Source organism: Pelophylax lessonae, assembly GCF_965119305.1.
Source record: "Pelophylax lessonae genome assembly, chromosome: 3".
NCBI lineage: Eukaryota > Metazoa > Chordata > Amphibia > Anura > Ranidae > Pelophylax > Pelophylax lessonae.
In genome coordinates this window covers 627,591,076-627,613,979 of record NC_138770.1, presented here as the reverse complement: position 1 = coordinate 627,613,979, position 22,904 = coordinate 627,591,076, and the positions used below count along the sequence as shown (strand labels likewise).

Below are 22,904 nucleotides of genomic sequence, written 5' to 3'. Positions count from 1 at the left end.
GTCCGGACTTTTTTTTTTTCCTTGTTTCCAAATATGTCTGTTATTTCTAGATTCTCTTCTATGCTTCTCCGGAGGAAGCGAGCTTTAAACCCACGAAACGCGTAGAGAAATAAATCAGCACAGACTATCAATCTTGATGGAAGGCTTTTAACTCTAATTTTTCTTATGTTGCTTAGTTTTGTATTTTCATAGCTGGCAACTGTTTAGGACTATGTTTTTAAATGTATGTTATACTGCTGGTTTGGATTAATAAATTTTTCTGTTTATTTTATATATTTCTCCCTTTCTCTTTGCGCTGGGGTGTTACTCACTAAAGTCCCTTGGGCAATGGTTTCCTTTTGTGTCTGTAAAGTTTGGTACTGAGATACACCAATGCCTTTTGCATGTCAGCTTTCTTTGTGTACCTTGTTCTACACTGTGTCTCTGTGTGGAGGTGGCTATCTTGATAGAGGCAAGTCTTTACTGTCTCATGTCAGAGCCTCCAGCAAGGAGAACTGTCAGCAGCACTCCAGAGAGATGCCCAAATCTCACTCCAAATGCGGTGAGCCTAATAATCAGAGGCAGCAATGCTTTAGATCTCACACTGCAGATATACAGCAATACATCTGTAGGTATAGGAGAGCCTACACAAACTTACATTCCAGAAAATGCTCTTCTTTTTTTGAAGGAGTTAAAGTGTTTCTTACCTCAACACTTCATATTCCTTATATGTGCCTGCTGTACCATGTACTCATATGATAAAGTATCCTGTTTTTTTTGTATCGCTTTGTCTATGTGAAATCCCTGGTGTTCCTGTCAAAAACTGACCACACTAAGCAGGAGAGCACACTGTGGTCAGTTCTCTAGTTATGCTGGGAACTCAGTGTATTCTCCTGCAATGATCAAATTTGTCCTTACACCCCCCCCCCCCCTCGCTGCACAGTCATTCACTGATAAGCTCAGTGTACTGCTGCTTCTCTTCCTCTAGCGCTAATGCAACTGAGAACAGAGGGGATGTGATCATTTATAAAAAAAAAAGGGAAAAAGGTATTTATAATGTTTTTTTTTTTTTTTTTGTTTTTTTATATCTACAAAAAAAAAGTTTTGCCTTTCATTTTGAAGGAGTTGTTTTACAAGGTTATCATTTACAATCACTTTTAACACATTTTTCTGGGCACTGCTTAGGCACAAGTAAGACTTCTAGATGTTTTCTATACAATTCCTTGCCATTTTAAAGGATAAGTCCACCTTTAGGAGCAGGTTACACCCATATTCAGGGTGTAATAGGTAACATGCTCCTATCCACTCACATCCTGGCACCAGCACTCCCCACTCTCTGACAGCAGGTGGGGGATCTTCTCCCTGCATCTCCACTCTCTGACAGCAGGTGGGGGATCTTCTCCCTGCATCTGCTTTCACAATTTGAAACCAGTGTGGCCGTGCGGGGCTCCACCCACAAGGCCAAATCATTCATTCATAGTTTCCTTTGACTGAGTAGACTACAAGTACCATCTTCCATTGCGGCTGACGACTTGTAGTTCTCAATAAACTACGAGTGCGCTGGTGAGCATCCCTTGTATTTCATTGATCTTCCTGCAATTCAGTAACTGCCTGCCTGTATTGGAGGTATGGGCAGACAGTGTAATGAGTTTCTTTAGGATCCTGGCTGCTGAGCGCAGATGCAATGCTTTCCAGGATGCAATGTAAAAAATAATAAGTGCACATTTTTTACATGCAAAAAGATGCACATTTATTTTTTTACACAAGGTGAACTTAGTCTTTAAGCTTTTATTTTCATTATAATGTGTAAAATGGGATAGCTGAGCACACCTGTTGTCTCCTATAATCTAAGGAGGATGCCCTTATTGACTTCATATACACACACTTGCTGAATGCAGAACTGTTCTTGGTGCACGGGGCTTTTGGTCTATATCATCATCCAGCAAGGCCATTGTTTAGCAAGGTGTATTGCAATTCAAAAGCTTGGTACCGGTTTGTTATAAGCCATGTGCCGCAGTACAATGTATTTGACCCTAAAAATGTAAAGGGGCTTATAAGAAACACCACCAAACACCCCAGTTATTGCTTGTATATACCAGACCTTAGTGATCCTAAAAGGGAGGGAGAAAGCAAATCAAGCCTGTGTTGTCTTTACTTGTTTTGCTTGCAGCATTGCATTGCATTAGAGTTCTTGTAAGTGTCTCTCATAATAAAGTGTGCCGTGTAGATTGGAGCACCACATTAAATGCTGTTTTTGCCACAGGAGACAGCAGGGCACTTCACTGCCTAAAGCCCTCTGTCAGCAGATATTGGCTCATAAAATGTTCACTGGGATGGTTTTATTGGGCACAGCTGGAATGTTCTACGTTTTCAGAACCTTTTGTTCCAGGTAGTAAACTCACTAAGCATAAGCTATCGATCTATTTATCTGTCTATGTATTTTGTTTTTCAGTACTGTCCGTTTGCCTGTAATAGTGGGATTATTTTTTGGGCTTTAAAATCTGAAGAGAAAAAGCTAACACTGAATCTGTGGACAGGCTATGGACATTTAAGTATTCTTAACAAGCAGTGAGATTATAAACAAACTCTCATTGTAGCTGTAGGCACTGTGGAACACTTTGTCCTCAATACAGCAAAAATCATGAAGTTGTTTAAAGGAAAAGAATAGCCAAAGCTATTTTGACTATACTTCTCCTGTGGGCCACAGGAATGCAGAACTGCACTCTTTTGATCAAGATTCACGTCACAGAGCTGGTCCAGGCTCTGGAGGGATCCTAAATAGAACATCGGGAACTTCGCATCAGTGTCGGGACAAGGCCATCCAGCGCCCAGGGCAAAGATGCCAAACTGCGCCCCCCCCTTCCCTTAGGGTCAGGTTCAGGGTTCCCCTATCCTTGCAATAAACTATTGCACCCAGGGCAGCCGCCCCTCCTACCCACCCCTTGTCCCAGCCCTGGATGCCCCCAAACCTCATATAATACCACAGTGCCCAGGGCAGCCGCTCCTCCTGCCAACCCCTTGTCCCAGCCCTGCTTCCCAGATTCCTGGCCTTCAGCTGCCACTGCCTCTCAGCATACTGATGAGAGCCTGAGCAAGATGCTCCTGCCCCCTGTAGAGAGTGCTGAAGGGGCAGAGCAGAGAGACTCCCAGTCACTTGCTCTTTGCTCACTGAAGACTGAGAAGCAAGCATTCAGTGGTCTTTGATTACTCGTTTCTCGGTCTTAGAGGCAGTGGGGGACAAATACAACATCAGATTGATGCAGCATCCACCTAGGTGAGTATGTTTTTTTTTTTTTTTTTAAAAAACCCGCACTTCTCTTTTAAGGCATTCTTAGCTTATTTCACCCAATATTTACATTAGAGATTAGAAGTTGAGTCACTGCTGGTGGGGAAGCAGGGGTAGCTGAATTAATGAGTCAATGCTGGGAGGGGGAGCAGAGTCATTGCTGGATGGGGGAGCCAAAGCTACTATGTCACTGCTGGGAAGCGAGGGAGCAGAGCCGCTGGGAAGGGGAGCAGAGGTAGCTTAGTTGCAGACTCACTGCTGGGAGAGGAAATAAAACAGAGCTGCTGAGTCCTGTGTGTGTGTGTGTGGGGGGGGGGGGGGATATTAGAGCTACTCAGTCACTGTTGGTAGGGGGAGCTAGGCTTCTGAGCCACTTCTGGGAGGGGGAGCAGGTAGAGGGGGGCTGTTAAGTCAGTGCTAAGAGAGTGAAGCAAGGAGAGCCGTGTTGTTTTCTGGGGGGGGGGGGGGTGCTTGAGCAGGGTAAGCTGGACAAAGTTAAATTGTCCCACCAAAGCAACCACACTAATCCGCCAATACCTTTCCAGTGAAGCCCCAGTGCTCTCTACACCTTGACAGTACGATTGGCTACTAGAACCCAGTGCTCTCACACAGGAGAAGGTCACATGCTCCGCCATACTTGGAAGTAGGGATGGGCTCAGGCGTGGATCGTACCCGCCATGAAGCTGTCACTGCACACTGCCATTCATAGGCAGTGAGGCATTTCCCGGCCCACATCTGCACATACACACGCTGCCTATAATTGGCAGTGTGCAGGGAAGGCTTCCTGGCGGGTACGATTCGAACACGACTGAGACCATCCTTACTTGCATAGCACCACCCCTGAAGGAGCTGCTTGAGTATGTTTGGTTCTGTACTCTGCCTTGCACCTCTGGCACACCTAAAAAGTACCTTTAGTGTGAACACAAAAGTAAATTGACACAACTTTAGTAATCCAGAAATTATGTTTACTGGCTTTTTGTCTTCAAACAAACAGTATTAGTATATAACCCAGTAACTGGAGTTAGGAAACTCTGATATGGAACAGTACATCACAAAATCACAAGCAGATGATAAATAGCACAGTTTACCTAACTCAACGGGCTTAGGCGCGGCCTATGTGCTCAGGCATAAATGGGGGAACAGAGACAGCTTGTCACTGGCAAGCCTGTCTCCCTAAGATCCTGAACCCACAGGTGCCGCCAGTATATAGGTTGTACAAAATTCAAAAATGTCAGCTTTCTCTTTTTAAATCAGGGTCCCCCCTTAAGGAGTGCGAGTGTTAATATTGAGTCCTTAGCTAAGTGAAGAAGAAAACATGGAAGTCCTCGCTGTGGAGATGTCCAGTATCTTCAGCTAGCTTAGACCCAAAGAGATCTCTATGCAATGGGGCTCAACTGACTTAAGGTGTCTCCTGTTGCTGGCTCTGACTAGGGCACAGGGTAAAGATGTCTGCATGCAGTGTATGTAGGGATAATTTGCAGAAGATGGGCTATCACCCGCTCACCAATCCAGCATCACCACAAACCGAATAGACACACAGGACAGACTCTGTGGGAATGCCCGACTAGCAACCCGGCAGCAGGAAGACACAGTGTTGTCTGTAGATAGTCACCTGGAGATACTCTGGGGGTCCCCTCTGGCAAGATGTCCTCAACCACCCAACCATGACATTGTGGCAGGATCAGCACACCGGCACCTGGAGCTGTGGCAGGATGGTTGCCCCGATAGTTAGCAGCAGCCCCTCTGGTCACATCCATCTTCCCCTCCCTGGTGGTAGCTCTCTCCTTCCCTCAGGCAGTCTCATGGGGTTCCTGTTTCTCCTTTCTCCTGAGGGCAATCGGTCTGTCTAGTTTTTGTCCCCAGGAGCTGCTATTGGGCCTGCCTGCGCTGGGGATTACATATCCCACAATCCTTTGCCCCCTGCTATCCTCCCTGGATTGGCTAGCTCCCCCTGCCAATGAGGAACCAGGGGAGAGAGTAGGATGGACGGCTGCCTGTGCAAGGTATACTCAGAGTTGAGTAAGGAGAGGGAGGGGGGGAAATCCCCTGCAGCTGCTGACAGACTGTGTGTGTGTGCCCCTGCCAGCCTGCCTATGTATGTATCAGCACGGCCGGCAGGGGGTGTGGAACATGGGCAGGCTGAGCGGCACCCATCACACTTGGAAGCAGTGGGTATTTTGTGGCAAAAAAAGGCTGAAAAGGCAGAAGCAGTGGGGGATTGCTGGAGAGGTGGGTCAGGGAGGGCCTGTTCATAGACATTGGTACTTTGCCCTAAATATATACATTTGCATTAAGGTTTTTTATGATTCTTGCTGCTAATAAAATGCTTTTGTTTGCAGCATCGCTTGTGGTTCCTGATGTCCTATGGCATGGTGGCCTGCTGGTGTATACTGGGAACAAAAGGCCTGGCAACCATTTTCCTGAACACCTTTATATTTTATATGATGGGACAGATGAAGATTCCACTTCTCACCTGGCTGAGTTCTGCACTTATGCTCCTGATGTTACATAATGAGACTGTTGAAAATACCCAGGTAAGTCAATTAGGTTCCGTCTGTTTGCCCACCCATCTGTCCACCTAAGTTGTTCTGTTTTTACAGAATAAAGTTTAATATCTCATTTATTGTTGTAGCAATAAAGAGCATGTAGAATGATTTGTATTTAGTTTTTTATGATTGCTATAGAAAAAAGAAAAGAAAAAGCATTGTTTTACCTGTAGTTAGTCATGCAAATATAAAATATTGTATATTAGCATTTAACTCCAGAAATTGGCATGCTGGAAGCTTCTTTGCAACTCTTTTCCAAACCGACCTAGGCTGTGCTAGTAAAGGCTTGTGTTGTCAATAGAACCAAATAGCAGGAGATAAAATGATGAGGAACACATTCCTCTCCCCCAGCAGAGACGAACCTGTACAGATTTTTAGTTATAAACAGGCTTTCAACAAGTTAGCAGGCAGTGCTGGGCTTTCTTTTTGGAATGCCTAGCATGTTTTGCAGTGTGCCTTGCACTAAATGTTTATTTGTAAATTAAATATCTTCTAGAAAAAAACAAAAAGGTAATAGGGGGAGTAATAGTTTCCCATCATTGGTATCAATGGGAGGAATAGTGGCAATAGTATGTATATTTGTTTCATTTTTATTTTTATTTTTTATAATCTAAAACTTCTCCTTCATCTCCAGGCAAGCAGCAGAACTCACAGTTGAAATACTGTATATATCTATATAGGACATATTCTGCCTATGAAATCATTTGTATATCTGTGTATCCAGTCCTAACATTTTCACAGACCTACCAAACAGTTGAGCCACCAAGGTGACCTGATTTTTCTTTACTGCACTTACAAAATACAGCTGGGTCACCTCCCCGCCCCCAGCCTGTGATGAACAGTAAAGGAACACCGGTGTTCCTTGAAAAAACCATACCCGTGAGAAAACCATACCCTCGTCACTTCCGATTCAGCTACGGAGGGTATGGATTTCTCACGGTAGTTAAACTTGCGGCGCTCACATTAAAACAGCTTATCTGCAACATAAATCATCTCCGCTCTTCGCCCTGTCACTGCCCTCATCTCCGGTAATAAATATAAAAGCGGATCACGGAGCCGCGATCGCCGTCACATTTACATCTCATACTCCCGCCGCCGCTTTTATATTTATTACCGGAGATGAGGGAAGTTATAGCGATAGCAGAGGAGATGATTGATGTTGCAGCCGAAGTGTTTTAATGTACCCGCCGCAAGTATTACATTAGACACAGTGTCGTGAGAATTGCATGCCCACCGAGCATGCGCACTTGTCAAATTCTTTCATGTTCATTTACGTATCCGGGGCTCTGAGCATGCGCACTGCTGCGCTGCTCAGCTGTTTCAGACCGGAAGTGACGACGGTATGGTTTCTCCACGGGGTATGGTTTTTTAACGTTACACCGGCACACAAATGCTCACTCTGATTTCTCCTTCCGTCAGTATATGCGCAGGCTGCTCCTAGTTCTTCTCCCTCTTCCAGTCTTGTTGCCCTACGGGGTATTACAATAGTCTGCTACCATATCAAAATGTAATTGTATTTAAAATACACGTATTGATTGTTAAAGCTGTATTAAACCCAAATGCAAACATTTATTATATCGGAGCTCACAAATTCTTAGACGTGGTGTCTGCATTATTTATTATTTATTTTTTTAGGCTACTTTGGCTTTATGTTTATCTGGTGATTCTGCCAGTAAGTCTGTTGTTTTTCAAAAGAACAAGCTGTCTTGTAGATGTAGCAGTTACAGGGATGAGGGAAAACATTTACCACTGACAGGGGTGGTTACAATGATCAGTTGTTTTTTTTTTTTTTTTCCCCCGTAAAACCTTTATACTGTACATAAAGGAAAAAAAGCCAAAAAAAGAAAACAAATGCGGCCATCACATCTAAAGATTGTTTAGCTGCAAAATATTATATTTTGGGTTTTGGGTTTATTACAACTTTAAATTAATTCACACAATAACAACATTCTTAGGTGTTTTTCTTTAATCCTCTTGGATTTCAGCATTATACATGATAGATGATTGCGGTATAATTGTATACTGTATAATCCCGGTTTATGCTTTGCAGACTAAAATTACAAAGTTCTACAACTAAAACTACAAAGTTCCACAACATTTTATTGTGCAGAGATGAGATCATGAATCATAAGGGATACAAAAAGATGCAAACAATGTTGGATCAATTTTAAAGGGCACCTGTAAGAATAGTGGTTATTTTTTAACACCCATTTTGTACAGTGCTGGAGGATGATACTCCCCGGTTTTTTGAGTTTTTTTTAGCTGGTTCTGGGTGGAGCACACTTCTGCAGCAGCATTACACACAATGCTTCCGGGATAGGAGCTTGGGCTGTGACAGATAACCACTCTCCGCACAGGTCCCTTTTACAGTGAAATCAACACATCTGCTCAAGTCAGAAAAACATATTCAGGCCCCCATATACACTTGTGGCTGGCGGGCAGTAAAAATAGGTGGTTGAATAATACCACCAAATGCGACCCATACACTTACAATACACTTTAATGCAGTGGCGGCTGGTGCTTCATGGGCCGGGGGGGGGGGGCGGTAGACGCACCATATAACCCCCCCCCCCCCCCCACTGGACCACACCAGGCCGCACACAGTACACACAGTATTACAGTACAGGACCCACAGCATGACATGACATGACAGTACGGTACAGTTCAGGAAACCCCCCCCCGGCTCACTCACCCATCTGCAGCAGGCGAATGGCAATGGCGGTGGCGGCTTCTTCACTGTATTCTGCGTCTCTTTCTCCATGCCCAATGGCATGGCTTCTCCTTTCGGCCAATTGGGAAACGACTCTCAGAACCCGCTTCCTGATTGGCCAGGAGGAGGATCCGTCTGACAATGGCGAATTTTCATTCGCTATTGTCACACAACTGGGTGGGCTCAGGGTGCAGTGCACCCCGTATATGTGGACATGTAAGAAAATACCCTGTTCCAGTAGCTTGTCAATGAAGGGCAGGCCCACAGAGTGTGTAATAAGGTCCCCACCTGGGAGCATTCCCTCCAGCAGAATTGGGAGTATGACGGGGAAAAACCAGCAAGACGGTAGGGGGTATAGTACCATCTGTTCAGAATTTTTTGGGTCATCTCCCAATGATTCGCACAGTGCGAATATTTATATATGGCAGCTAGGGCAGAGCGCCACTGTGGTATAGAGAGTGTAGAGCCCAGATCCTTGTCCCATTTAAACATGGAGGTAGTTTTGTAGAAGGTGGAATTATCTAATAGAATGTCGTAATAATGTGATAATTTGGATTTTGTCAGGGTATCGAGTGTGAGAAGGTCCCATATACTACCATCCACCACTATAGGCCGCAGCGGATGAGCCCTTAGAAAATGGAATATTCTCAGAAGATGGTAGTACATGTGGCCCGGAAGTTTGTACTTTTGAATCATCTCTTCGATGGAGAGGAGTGACCCTTTTTCATAGAAGGACGTGATAGATGTTTCCCCTAATTTGAGAAGTAGATGAACTGGTATATACGGTAAATGTTGCACAAGTATAGTCATAGGTAGTGATGCAATAGTTGAGACATCTCTCGCTTTTGATACCGGAGATAGTCGCCATACCCTCAGCGCCGCCTGTACAGTAGGCAGCAGTGGGGCAAGTCGCCACTCCAACCACTTATCGCCCCATAGCAGGGTACGCAAGTCCCTCGTTGGCACCACATCCTTCTCCAGATCCACCCACATGGGCGACTCTTTGGTGATCAACCACTGTTTTAGCTGGGTCAGAATTGTAGCCCTATAATAATTAGTGAGGTCGGGCACTGCAGCTCCACCGAATTGTTTTTTTCTAACTAGAAGTGAAAAGGCACAACGAGATCTCTTGCCACCCCATATAAATGACCACACAAATTTTTGGAGATGTGTCGCTGGGAAGTGGATGGGGAGTGCTCTGAAAAGATATAAAATTTGAGGGAGTATGAACATTTTATATGCTGCGACTCTGCCACTCCAGGAGAAGTATGGGTTTTTCATGTGGGAGATATCAGTCGTGAGTTTGGCCAATAGTCTGTTTACATTGATGGATAAGAGTTTGAGAGGGTCGGCAGGCAGGTCAATGCCTAAGTAATGGATGCTTACATTGGACCAGGGAATAGGGACGATTCGTTGAATGCTAGACTGGATGTGAGCGGGAACTCCTAGATTGAGAACAGTGGATTTCGTTGCGTTGAGTTTATAAAACGAAACTCTGCTATAACTTTGTAGTGTGTTATAGGCCTCTAGTAGGGAGCTCTCTGGGCGGGTGAGCATCATGATGATATCATCAGCAAACAGATTGATTTTGTGATGATAAGTCGGTAGTTTGAATCCTGTGATGAGAGGGTTAGATCTGATAGTCTCAGCTAATGGTTCTATTACCAGGTTGAAAATTGTAGGCGATAGGGGACAACCCTGCCTAGTGCCATTAGATATGTGAAAAGTTTTGGACAATATGCCGGAGGTGTACACCTGCGCCGAAGGGGACGAATAGAGGGATAATATGGCGGAGAGGATGGGGCCTGTGAAACCAAATTTTTGCAGGGTGGCCTTCATATAACCCCAATGAACCCTATCAAAGGCCTTTTCGGCGTCTAAAGTGAGTAAAACTGATGGGGTTTTGGAGGAGTGTGCTTGGTGCATGATGTTCAGAATTCGCTGGGTGGCGTCCGACGTCTGCCTTCCAGGGGTGAAACCCATTTGGTCCTTGTGTAGGAGTGTGGGGAGCATGACTTGTATTCGTTTGGACAGGATACGGGCATAAATTTTTGCATCCGAATTGAGCAGGGAAATGGGGCGGAAGTTAGCAGGCGTGGTAGGTTCTTTACCCGGTTTAGGTAGAGTGACTATATGTGCACTCAGGATATCAGGTGGGAGGGAGGAAGTAGACATAGCCTTGTTAAAAACAGCAGTCATAGTGGGGCTAAGATGTTGGGTAAAGAGCTGATAAAACTCATTGGAGAACCCGTCGGGGCCGGGTGATTTGCCTTTCGGCAGGGAGGTAATGCTAGAGCAAACCTCCGCAACCGTAAGTGGAGAGTTGAGGTCTCGTAATTGTTGTTCAGAGAGAGATGGCAAGAACACCTTGTGCAGAAATTTCTTTATTTCTTCCTCAGATGGCTGGATTTCCGATGTATTATCTTTGAGGTTGTATAAAGCGCTGTAGTACGCAGCAAATTCATCCGCAATGGCTTGTGGATGAATAATTTTGGATTTCGTCGTGGGTTGAATTAGGTAGGGAATTCGGGATTTCTCTATCGCTCATTGACAGACGTAGTCTTCTTGATTCTCAAGAGCTGGGTTATGTTGTCTCCGCAGGAGTAGGACTAGGCAGAATGACAAAACGTTCTGGCTCCACCCTAGGGGCAGTCCCTGAGGGTATATCCTCCCTCTCTCTGCTACAGGGAATCAGTTTTTTTCTGTCTAGTCAGGAGTAAGGACCTAAGTTCCTTGCTGGGATCTTTTGGTCCTGGCAAGACTTTTTTTCTTTGAGAAAAAGACATTTTTTAGGTAGTTTTCTCCAGTGTTTTTTTCCTGTGAGATCTTCAAGCAAAGATGCCGGACTGGGCGACACTTGTGGTCACCCCAGCCGGCCTACGAGCGCGTGCAGACCATGGCATTGCGCTTGGTCGGCCGCGACATATTCAAGTAAGTATGCGGGGCCGGGCGACGGGCTGGATGTTGAAATCCAGTGGTCACCCCGGTTTCTGCCTAAAAGCGCGTGCAGACCAGTGCGCTGAGTCGGCCGCGACGGAGTCCCAGTAAAGGGACTGACTTTGCGAGTTAAAAGTCTCGCTTGGACGCCAGGTACCAGAGAGTCGAGGCGTCCACAAACCCCCACCTCGGTGGAGAGGGTATTGTGAAGAGAGGGTGCCTGTCGGTTCGGTATGGTGAGTAAACGTTCCCTTTTTTCCTCATTATGAGGCAGTATATATTATGGGCCCCTCCATATATGGTCAGTATATATCTGATACTTACAAGTCCCCCTTGTAATACAGCATGTGTTTGTGGGAAGTGGACTTGGTTCAAGAGCTAACACTCTACCCAGCAGACTGTAACATTACAGCAGACATAGGAGGTATAATCCTACCTTATGTGCAGTGTATCTCTGTAGATCCATATGTCACCTCTTAGCAGAGTGCAGGTGGGTGTGCTGGGAAGACGATATCGGCGGTCCGCCGCCATTTTGCCGTAGACCGAATGCCTGTATGTCCTCAGGTCACGCCGGCCGCCATGTTTTTGGAGTCTTATGTCTCTTCTATGGGGGCGGCCATGTTTTGTGAGCCCAGCTACCTCGTGGAGGGCTGGGAACGCCGGAAGGCGTACACAGGGGGCGGAGCCACGCCTTCTGCCCGGGAAAAAGCAAACAGCTCCTTCCAGTCTGTGTAAGACAGACGCTGACTGCAGTTTGTTGGAAACTGCACTGCATCGGTTGGTGAGCCTTGGGGGTCCCTCTCTCTCTCTCTGGGATCGAGAAGCAGGTACTCTGAGGGGCGCTATTGCGCTACGGGGAGACACAAAAAAAAAAAAAAAAAAAAGAAAAAGTTTTTTTTTTTTTGGTTTTGCTGGCAAAGGTGTCCTGTATTAACATGGACCCTGCCACTCATGTATCTCCTCCGGATCCCCTCGAAGGGTCTGCGGGATCCTCCAGCACCCCATTGACAATTGAATCTTTGTCAGCTATTATGGAAACTTTTGTGTCCCGGGTGGAAGTGGCTTGTCAGGGACAGGGCGCAAGAAAGCGGCCCCCGCCTAACCCCTTATTATCTGAAACTTCGGATTCAGACTCTGAGCCTATTTCTGCAGTTGCAGGTACTTCATCTGGTATTGGTGTCTCGGGTCCTGTCTCTTCAGACAGTGAGGAGGATGTTTCGGCATCCGCCATAGCCCGAGAGGAAGCGTTGGTAAACGCACTCATTGTATCTGTTCAAGAGACTTTAAGGTTACAGGGTATTCCATCAGAAATAGCTGCACCTGGGAGCATTCCCTCCAGCAGAATTGGGAGTATGACGGGGAAAAACCAGCAAGACGGTAGGGGGTATAGTACCATCTGTTCAGAATTTTTTGGGTCATCTCCCAATGATTCGCACAGTGCGAATATTTATATATGGCAGCTAGGGCAGAGCGCCACTGTGGTATAGAGAGTGTAGAGCCCAGATCCTTGTCCCATTTAAACATGGAGGTAGTTTTGTAGAAGGTGGAATTATCTAATAGAATGTCGTAATAATGTGATAATTTGGATTTTGTCAGGGTATCGAGTGTGAGAAGGTCCCATATACTACCATCCACCACTATAGGCCGCAGCGGATGAGCCCTTAGAAAATGGAATATTCTCAGAAGATGGTAGTACATGTGGCCCGGAAGTTTGTACTTTTGAATCATCTCTTCGATGGAGAGGAGTGACCCTTTTTCATAGAAGGACGTGATAGATGTTTCCCCTAATTTGAGAAGTAGATGAACTGGTATATCCGGTAAATGTTGCACAAGTATAGTCATAGGTAGTGATGCAATAGTTGAGACATCTCTCGCTTTTGATACCGGAGATAGTCGCCATACCCTCAGCGCCGCCTGTACAGTAGGCAGCAGTGGGGCAAGTCGCCACTCCAACCACTTATCGCCCCATAGCAGGGTACGCAAGTCCCTCGTTGGCACCACATCCTTCTCCAGATCCACCCACATGGCGACTCTTTGGTGATCAACCACTGTTTTAGCTGGGTCAGAATTGTAGCCCTATAATAATTAGTGAGGTCGGGCACTGCAGCTCCACCGAATTGTTTTTTTCTAACTAGAAGTGAAAAGGCACAACGAGATCTCTTGCCACCCCATATAAATGACCACACAAATTTTTGGAGATGTGTTGCTGGGAAGTGGATGGGGAGTGCTCTGAAAAGATATAAAATTTGAGGGAGTATGAACATTTTATATGCTGCGACTCTGCCACTCCAGGAGAAGTATGGGTTTTTCATGTGGGAGATATCAGTCGTGAGTTTGGCCAATAGTCTGTTTACATTGATGGATAAGAGTTTGAGAGGGTCGGCAGGCAGGTCAATGCCTAAGTAATGGATGCTTACATTGGACCAGGGAATAGGGACGATTCGTTGAATGCTAGACTGGATGTGAGCGGGAACTCCTAGATTGAGAACAGTGGATTTAGTTGCGTTGAGTTTATAAAACGAAACTCTGCTATAACTTTGTAGTGTGTTATAGGCCTCTAGTAGGGAGCTCTCTGGGCGGGTGAGCATCATGATGATATCATCAGCAAACAGATTGATTTTGTGATGATAAGTCGGTAGTTTGAATCCTGTGATGAGAGGGTTAGATCTGATAGTCTCAGCTAATGGTTCTATTACCAGGTTGAAAATTGTAGGCGATAGGGGACAACCCTGCCTAGTGCCATTAGATATGTGAAAAGTTTTGGACAATATGCCGGAGGTGTACACCTGCGCCGAAGGGGACGAATAGAGGGATAATATGGCGGAGAGGATGGGGCCTGTGAAACCAAATTTTTGCAGGGTGGCCTTCATATAACCCCAATGAACCCTATCAAAGACCTTTTCGGCGTCTAAAGTGAGTAAAACTGATGGGGTTTTGGAGGAGTGTGCTTGGTGCATGATGTTCAGAATTCGCTGGGTGGCGTCCGACGTCTGCCTTCCAGGGGTGAAACCCATTTGGTCCTTGTGTAGGAGTGTGGGGAGCATGACTTGTATTCGTTTGGACAGGATACGGGCATAAATTTTTGCATCCGAATTGAGCAGGGAAATGGGGCGGAAGTTAGCAGGCGTGGTAGGTTCTTTACCCGGTTTAGGTAGAGTGACTATATGTGCACTCAGGATATCAGGTGGGAGGGAGGAAGTAGACATAGCCTTGTTAAAAACAGCAGTCATAGTGGGGCTAAGATGTTGGGTAAAGAGCTGATAAAACTCATTGGAGAACCCGTCGGGGCCGGGTGATTTGCCTTTTGGCAGGGAGGTAATGCTAGAGCAAACCTCCGCAACCGTAATTGGAGAGTTGAGGTCTTGTAATTGTTGTTCAGAGAGAGATGGCAAGAACACCTTGTGCAGAAATTTCTTTATTTCTTCCTCAGATGGCTGGATTTCCGATGTATTATCTTTGAGGTTGTATAAAGCGCTGTAGTACGCAGCAAATTCATCCGCAATGGCTTGTGGATGAATAATTTTGGATTTCGTCGTGGGTTGAATTAGGTAGGGAATTCGGGATTTCTCTATCGCTCATTGACAGACGTAGTCTTCTTGATTCTCAAGAGCTGGGTTATGTTGTCTCCGCAGGAGTAGGACTAGGCAGAATGACAAAACGTTCTGGCTCCACCCTAGGGGCAGTCCCTGAGGGTATATCCTCCCTCTCTCTGCTACAGGGAATCAGTTTTTTTCTGTCTAGTCAGGAGTAAGGACCTAAGTTCCTTGCTGGGATCTTTTGGTCCTGGCAAGACTTTTTTTCTTTGAGAAAAAGACATTTTTTAGGTAGTTTTCTCCAGTGTTTTTTTCCTGTGAGATCTTCAAGCAAAGATGCCGGACTGGGCGACACTTGTGGTCACCCCAGCCGGCCTACGAGCGCGTGCAGACCATGGCATTGCGCTTGGTCGGCCGCGACATATTCAAGTAAGTATGCGGGGCCGGGCGACGGGCTGGATGTTGAAATCCAGTGGTCACCCCGGTTTCTGCCTAAAAGCGCGTGCAGACCAGTGCGCTGAGTCGGCCGCGACGGAGTCCCAGTAAAGGGACTGACTTTGCGAGTTAAAAGTCTCGCTTGGACGCCAGGTACCAGAGAGTCGAGGCGTCCACAAACCCCCACCTCGGTGGAGAGGGTATTGTGAAGAGAGGGTGCCTGTCGGTTCGGTATGGTGAGTAAACGTTCCCTTTTTTCCTCATTATGAGGCAGTATATATTATGGGCCCCTCCATATATGGTCAGTATATATCTGATACTTACAAGTCCCCCTTGTAATACAGCATGTGTTTGTGGGAAGTGGACTTGGTTCAAGAGCTAACACTCTACCCAGCAGACTGTAACATTACAGCAGACATAGGAGGTATAATCCTACCTTATGTGCAGTGTATCTCTGTAGATCCATATGTCACCTCTTAGCAGAGTGCAGGTGGGTGTGCTGGGAAGACGATATCGGCGGTCCGCCGCCATTTTGCCGTAGACCGAATGCCTGTATGTCCTCAGGTCACGCCGGCCGCCATGTTTTTGGAGTCTTATGTCTCTTCTATGGGGGCGGCCATGTTTTGTGAGCCCAGCTACCTCGTGGAGGGCTGGGAACGCCGGAAGGCGTACACAGGGGGCGGAGCCACGCCTTCTGCCCGGGAAAAAGCAAACAGCTCCTTCCAGTCTGTGTAAGACAGACGCTGACTGCAGTTTGTTGGAAACTGCACTGCATCGGTTGGTGAGCCTTGGGGGTCCCTCTCTCTCTCTCTGGGATCGAGAAGCAGGTACTCTGAGGGGCGCTATTGCGCTACGGGGAGACACAAAAAAAAAAAAAAAAAAAAAGAAAAAGTTTTTTTTTTTTTGGTTTTGCTGGCAAAGGTGTCCTGTATTAACATGGACCCTGCCACTCATGTATCTCCTCCGGATCCCCTCGAAGGGTCTGCGGGATCCTCCAGCACCCCATTGACAATTGAATCTTTGTCAGCTATTATGGAAACTTTTGTGTCCCGGGTGGAAGTGGCTTGTCAGGGACAGGGCGCAAGAAAGCGGCCCCCGCCTAACCCCTTATTATCTGAAACTTCGGATTCAGACTCTGAGCCTATTTCTGCAGTTGCAGGTACTTCATCTGGTATTGGTGTCTCGGGTCCTGTCTCTTCAGACAGTGAGGAGGATGTTTCGGCATCCGCCATAGCCCGAGAGGAAGCGTTGGTAAACGCACTCATTGTATCTGTTCAAGAGACTTTAAGGTTACAGGGTATTCCATCAGAAATAGCTGAAACTGAGATCCCTTTTGGGACTAAAAAGCGCATCAAAATGGCGAAGGTTTTTCCATTGCCCAAATGTTTTGGCAATCCAATCGAAGAAGAATGGCGTCTGCCAAAACGCACTTTTAATATTTCTAAACGCATTGACAGGCGTTATCCGTTTGAGGAAACCCTTATTAAGAAATGGACAGAACCACCTGTGGTGGATTCACCCATTGCTAGATTGAATAAAGCCACGGTTATTCCTTTAGCAGACGCTCCGTCTTTTAAAGATCCAGTGGATCGCAAGATAGAAGCTATGTCTTGCACCATGTTTTCCTTGATTGGATCAGCTTTCAGACCAATAATTGCTATTGGTCTGGTTTCGCAGGCTGTAACTGAATGGACCAAGTGGTTACGCCGGGACTTAGAAGAAGTCCCTCAGGCGGTATCAGATTTGTTGGAACAAATGATACAGGGATTACAGTTTGTATGTGATGCGGCGTTAGACGCCACTCCATTAATGGCGCGAGCATTAGTCTCAGCAGTGGTTCTCAGGCGTACACTGTGGCTAAAAGGTTGGTTAGCCGACCAAGGTTCCAAAAAAGCATTGGCTAATATCCCCTTTTCAGGAGAGCGTCTATTTGGGGCCAACTTAGATGAGATCATTAAGGATCTCACCGGTGGAAAGAGCACCTTTTTACCGCAAAATTTTAAAGGTAGAGGAACTCGTCAAAGACGAGGGCCTTCTTTTTCTGCTCACAAGAGGTTTTTTCGTCCAGCGGGTGAAAAAACGAAGTCCTCCAAAGCTCCTGCAGGAGGCGTCAGGGGTCGTTGGTCGGGCAAGCAAAAGCCCGCCCCCTCCAGACCTGAAGATAAACCATCCAAAGCCTGAAGGTGCGCCCCCACCCATAACTGGGGTGGGGGGACGTCTTCGCCGGTTCCCGGATCCATGGCTTTCCAGAATCCCGGACAAATGGGTTTGCGAAGTCATAAGGTCAGGGTACAAGATCGAGTTTCGATCTCTCCCACCGGCGCGATTCTTCCCTTCCAATATCCGTCTATCCGCAGATCGTTTAGTAGATCTGCGGAGAGCAGTCACAGATTTACTACAACAAGGAGTGGTAGTCCACGTTCCTTGGACAGAACGGTTTCAAGGGTTTTATTCAAACCTGTTTACAATACCCAGGAAAGAGGGCAAAGTGCGTCCAATTCTGGACTTAAGAGCACTCAATTCTTTCGTCAACATAAGAAGATTCAGAATGGAGTCCATTCGCACGGTAGCAGCCTTCCTGCATCCAGGGGATGTCCTAGCGTCCATAGACATCAAGGACGCCTATCTTCACATTCCCATTTTCGCAGGACATCAGCGTTTTCTACGCTTTTCCGTAGAGGAGAACCACTATCAGTTTGTGGCGTTACCTTTCGGTCTCGCCACGGCTCCGCGGGTCTTCACAAAGGTGTTGGCCCCAATGTTGGCACTTCTGCGCCAAAGAGGTATATCGATTCTAGGTTACCTAGACGATCTTCTGCTTCATGCAGAGTCTCCTCAGACCTTGCTACAAAACATAGAAATTACTATGATTTCTTTACAGGAATTCGGGTGGCTGGTGAACCAGCAAAAGTCATTTCTGGTTCCCACCCAGAGGCTCGAATATCTGGGTCTAATTCTAGACACAGTCAGGACGAGAGTTTTCCTTCCGGTAGGGAAACTTCGAAAGATTCAATCAGCAGTCCAGTTGTTACTGTCCAACAGCTGGTCTTCCCTTCGGACGTGCATGAGGGTTCTGGGGTTGATGGTGGCTTCATTCGAAGCAGTCCCATTTGCCCAGTCCCATACCCGAATTCTTCAGCAAGAGATTCTTCTCAGATGGAATCGGAATCCGGAATCCCTGGACAATCTGATACGATTGAGCAAACAGACCAGAGAGTCTCTGGTTTGGTGGCTTCGGTCTCCAATGCTCAGCCAGGGAAAGTCATTTCTGCCAATATATTGGACGATAGTGACCACGGATGCCAGTCTATCCGGATGGGGAGGAATTCTTGGTCAGTTATCTGTCCAGGGACTTTGGTCCCCGGAAGAATCCAGGTTACCGATAAATGTATTGGAACTGAGAGCGATCAGACTTTGTCTGATTCACTGGACCGAGCAGCTCCAGGGCAGCCCGGTTCGGATCCAGTCGGACAATGCCACGGCCGTGGCTTATGTCAATCATCAGGGGGGCACCAAGAGTGTCCGAGCGGCCAAAGAAGTGGCTTACATTCTTCGCTGGGCGGAACGATTTGTTCCAGCAATCTCTGCGGTGTTCATTCCGGGGGTGGAGAATTGGCAGGCAGATTATCTCAGCCGTCAGACCCTGGATCAGGGGGAATGGTCCCTCCATCCAGACGTTTTCCACCAGTTGTGCCTACGGTGGGGCACCCCGGATGTGGATCTGTTGGCATCACGATTCAACAGGAAAGTTCAGAGATTCGTGGCTCGCTCCCGCGATCCTCTAGCAGAAACCGCAGACGCACTGATCGCCCCGTGGGGGCAATACCAGCTAATATATGCCTTCCCTCCTCTCGCGTTACTGCCAAGACTTCTTCGCAGGGTAGAGGAGGAAGGAATCCCAGTAATCCTGGTAGCTCCGGACTGGCCTCGTCGAGCTTGGTACGCCGACATGGTCAGACTGGTGGCGGACGTCCCGTGGAGACTTCCTCTCAGGGAGGATCTACTGTCTCAGGGACCGATCTTCCATCCTGCTTTACGATCGCTGGCTTTAACGGCCTGGCTATTGAGACCCAGGTGCTGAAGGACAAAGGTTTGTCAGCTTCAGTTATTCCTACTCTAGTTGAAGCAAGGAAAGCGACTTCCAGAAAGATTTATCATCGCACATGGAAGTCCTACATTGCATGGTGTGAACCTTTGGGGTTCCGTCCTCGGTCTTATTCGATTAGTCGAAAATTTGGCTTTTCTGCAACAAGGGGTTGAGCAGAAACTGGCCTTGAGTACTATCAAGGGTCAGGTCTCAGCATTAGCCATCTTCTTTCAGGAGCCTTTGGCTACTCATTCCTTGGTGCGGAATTTCATCCAGGGGGTGCGACATCTGGCTCCGCCAGTGCACGCGCCGTTACCCCCCTGGGATCTTAATTTAGTGTTGTCGGTTCTTCAGAAACCTCCCTTTGAAGATATTAGGGAGATTCCTCTACCCACGTTGTCCCAGAAGGTGGCCTTCTTGGTGGCTATTACTTCTGCACGCAGGGTGTCAGAACTGGCCGCATTATCTTGTCGTTCACCATATCTGGTGGTTCATAGAGATAAGGTGGTTCTTCGTCCGAATCCATCCTTCCTACCAAAAGTGGTTTCAGAATTTCATCTGAATGAAGAAATTGTATTACCTTCCCTGTGTCCTAAGCCCAGTCATCCTAGGGAATTTGCTTTGCACTCCTTGGATGTGGTCCGGGCGATCAGGGTATACTTGAAAACGACAGACTCGTTTCGCAAGACGGATTCACTTTTTGTGATCCCAGATGGACCCAAAAAGGGGTTGCCTGCATCTGCCGCGACCATTTCCAGATGGATCAGACAGACGGTAGTGCAGGCTTATTCTATTAAGGGTCGGGAGCCCCCGTTCCCTGTTAAGGCGCACTCCACTCGGGCACTTAGTGCGTCATGGGCTTTTCGCCATCAGGCGTCAGTGGTCCAGGTGTGCAAGGCGGCTACCTGGTCGTCGGTGCATACCTTCTCTAAACATTATAAAGTTGATGTAATGGCATCGTCTGATGCCTCATTTGGCCGCAAGGTTTTGCAGGCCGCAATTTGAGGAGACCAGTGGTCTACCTCGAGGGTTTTTTTCCGTTGGAAAATTTTTTCTTTAGCCTCATTCTTTGTTTATAATGAGCCTTTAAAACTTCTAGTTTGGCACCGGTTGGGCCTTCTAGATTGGATTTGATTTTGTCAATCCCACCCCTCATTTGTGGCACTGCTTCTGGATGTCCCAGCTCTTGAGAATCAAGAAGACTACGTCTGTCAATGAGCGATAGAGAAAAATGGATTTTTGTAAGAACTTACCGTAAAATCCTTTTCTCTTAAGCTCATTGACAGACGTAGTACCCGCCCCTCTATCATTGAGTTGGGTTGGGTTAAATTCTCTGTACTGCTTTAAACAGAACTGATTCCCTGTAGCAGAGAGAGGGAGGATATACCCTCAGGGACTGCCCCTAGGGTGGAGCCAGAACGTTTTGTCATTCTGCCTAGTCCTACTCCTGCGGAGACAACATAACCCAGCTCTTGAGAATCAAGAAGACTACGTCTGTCAATGAGCTTAAGAGAAAAGGATTTTACGGTAAGTTCTTACAAAAATCCATTTTTTGCTTGCTTGCGCCGAACTTGAGACGCTAAAAATTTACCTGCCTTGTTAGCTTGACAATAGTATGTTTGTTTAAGGTAATTAAAGTGTCTGTGGGAAAGTTCTAAGAGCAGGAGACGAAGTTCCTGTCTCAAGTTAAGGATGGTACGTGATTTAGATTCAGTAGGGGCAGTCTTGTTGTCTGATTCTAATGTGTGTATTTTCAGAGTCAACTAAGATATCTTGTCCTTCCTCTGCCTCCGAAGCCGCGCCTGCTGCTGGATGCACACCCCTCTTATGAAGGCCTTTTGTGCACCCCACAGCACCCACGGGTCAAAGACAGAGGTCCCGTTAAGTTGGTAGAAGTCCTGCAATTGTTTGGAAATATGCGCCTGACACTCCACATCCTGCAACATGTGGGCATCACACCTCCAAATGTAAGAACTAGCACATCTCACCGCATCCTCTATTGTCAATTCCACAGGTGCATGGTCAGACCACGTTATGTCATGGACAGCAGAGGAGGAGGCCTTGTCTAACAGAAATAAATCAACAATAAACATATCTATACGGGAATATGAGCAATACCTGGAGGAAAAAACGAATAATCCCGCTCCAAAGAGTGGTGGCATATCCATACATCAAATAATTTTTTCATCATGCAACACCCGCCCAAGGGGCTGTTGTCGGCTCCGGGGGGACGTAGAAGAGTCCAACCCGGGGTCGACAACGGCGTTAAAATCCCCACACAGTAAAAGATGACCATATTTAAACGTTTATACTTGCTTGAGGATCTTGCGTATGTAGCGTAATTGATGAGAGTTCGGTGCATACAAGTTCACCAAAGTGAGTGGCAGATTGTTGATATCGCAAGTCACCATTATGTATCTGCCCTCAGGATCCAGAACCGTCTTATGAATTTGTACCGTCAGTGTGTCCCTGAAGGCCAACATCACACCTCTCTTTTTTTCGGCACCAGATGCAAAGATGGTTTGGGGATAGTTCTTGTGACCGCAGAATGGTGAAGAATCTGCTTGAAAATGGGTTTCTTGAACCGCTAAGATATCAACTCTACGGGTCAAAGCTTCCTTCCAAAGGGATCTCCTCTTGGCCGGGTGGTTTAGGCCGTTGGCATTCACTGATAACAGCTTAATGGTCATCGTTCAGAAAAAAGAGCGCTAGATAGTCGATGTCACTCAGAATAAAGGCGGCATTGAGATTCAAAAAGGTCGAGAAACATGAGGGAAAAAAAACAAAAAGAAAAGGAACCGTAGAAAGGCATAAAAAAAGAGCCGTCTCGGCAGCTCGAGAGCGACAAAACACGCAAAAAGATTTGAGAGGGGCCAGGTGAATGGATAACATTCAGAGGCCTGAGACACATATGTGAAGGTCAGTTGCGGTTGGGGCTAGGATGTGAGGAGGAAGGCCTAGAGTGCCTTTTGCGGGAAGACCCATGCCACTCGGTTTCCAATGAGCGCAAGGGCGGAGAGGCCGCAGCCGCAGCCTGGTCAGCGGGTAGGATGTTCCATCTTCTCAATAAAGATAGTCCCTCATCCAGTGTTTTGATGGCTGTTGTAGAGCCCCCTTGTGTCACCAAGAGTGTTGCTGGATACCGCCATTTATGGTGTATTTGGTGGTTGCGCAGGGCCTTAGTAATGGTAGATAAGTTGCGCCTTGATTGAAGTGTGATTTTGGAGAGATCCGGCAGCAGTAACACATCACTATAGGGTTCTGGCAAGGTTCCGTGCTGTCTGGAAGCTAGCATGATTTTATCTTTTGCGGTAAAAAAATGGACTCTGAGCAATACATCTCGCGGAACATTGCCCTCCAAAAAGGTGGGCTTAGGCAAACAATGAATCCT

The 22,904-nt window shown here is 46.8% G+C and overlaps 1 protein-coding gene across 1 annotated transcript in view; it reads left to right on the top strand.

Annotated features, from left to right (window-relative positions):
• HHAT (hedgehog acyltransferase) overlaps positions 1–22,904 on the top strand; it is a 651,154-nt gene that overhangs the window by 58,427 nt on the left and 569,823 nt on the right. Inside the window, exon 5 of the mRNA XM_082249768.1 lies at positions 5,605–5,799. Within this exon, the coding sequence (XP_082105894.1) occupies positions 5,605–5,799 (195 nt within the window). The remainder of the gene's footprint in view (positions 1–5,604; positions 5,800–22,904) is intronic.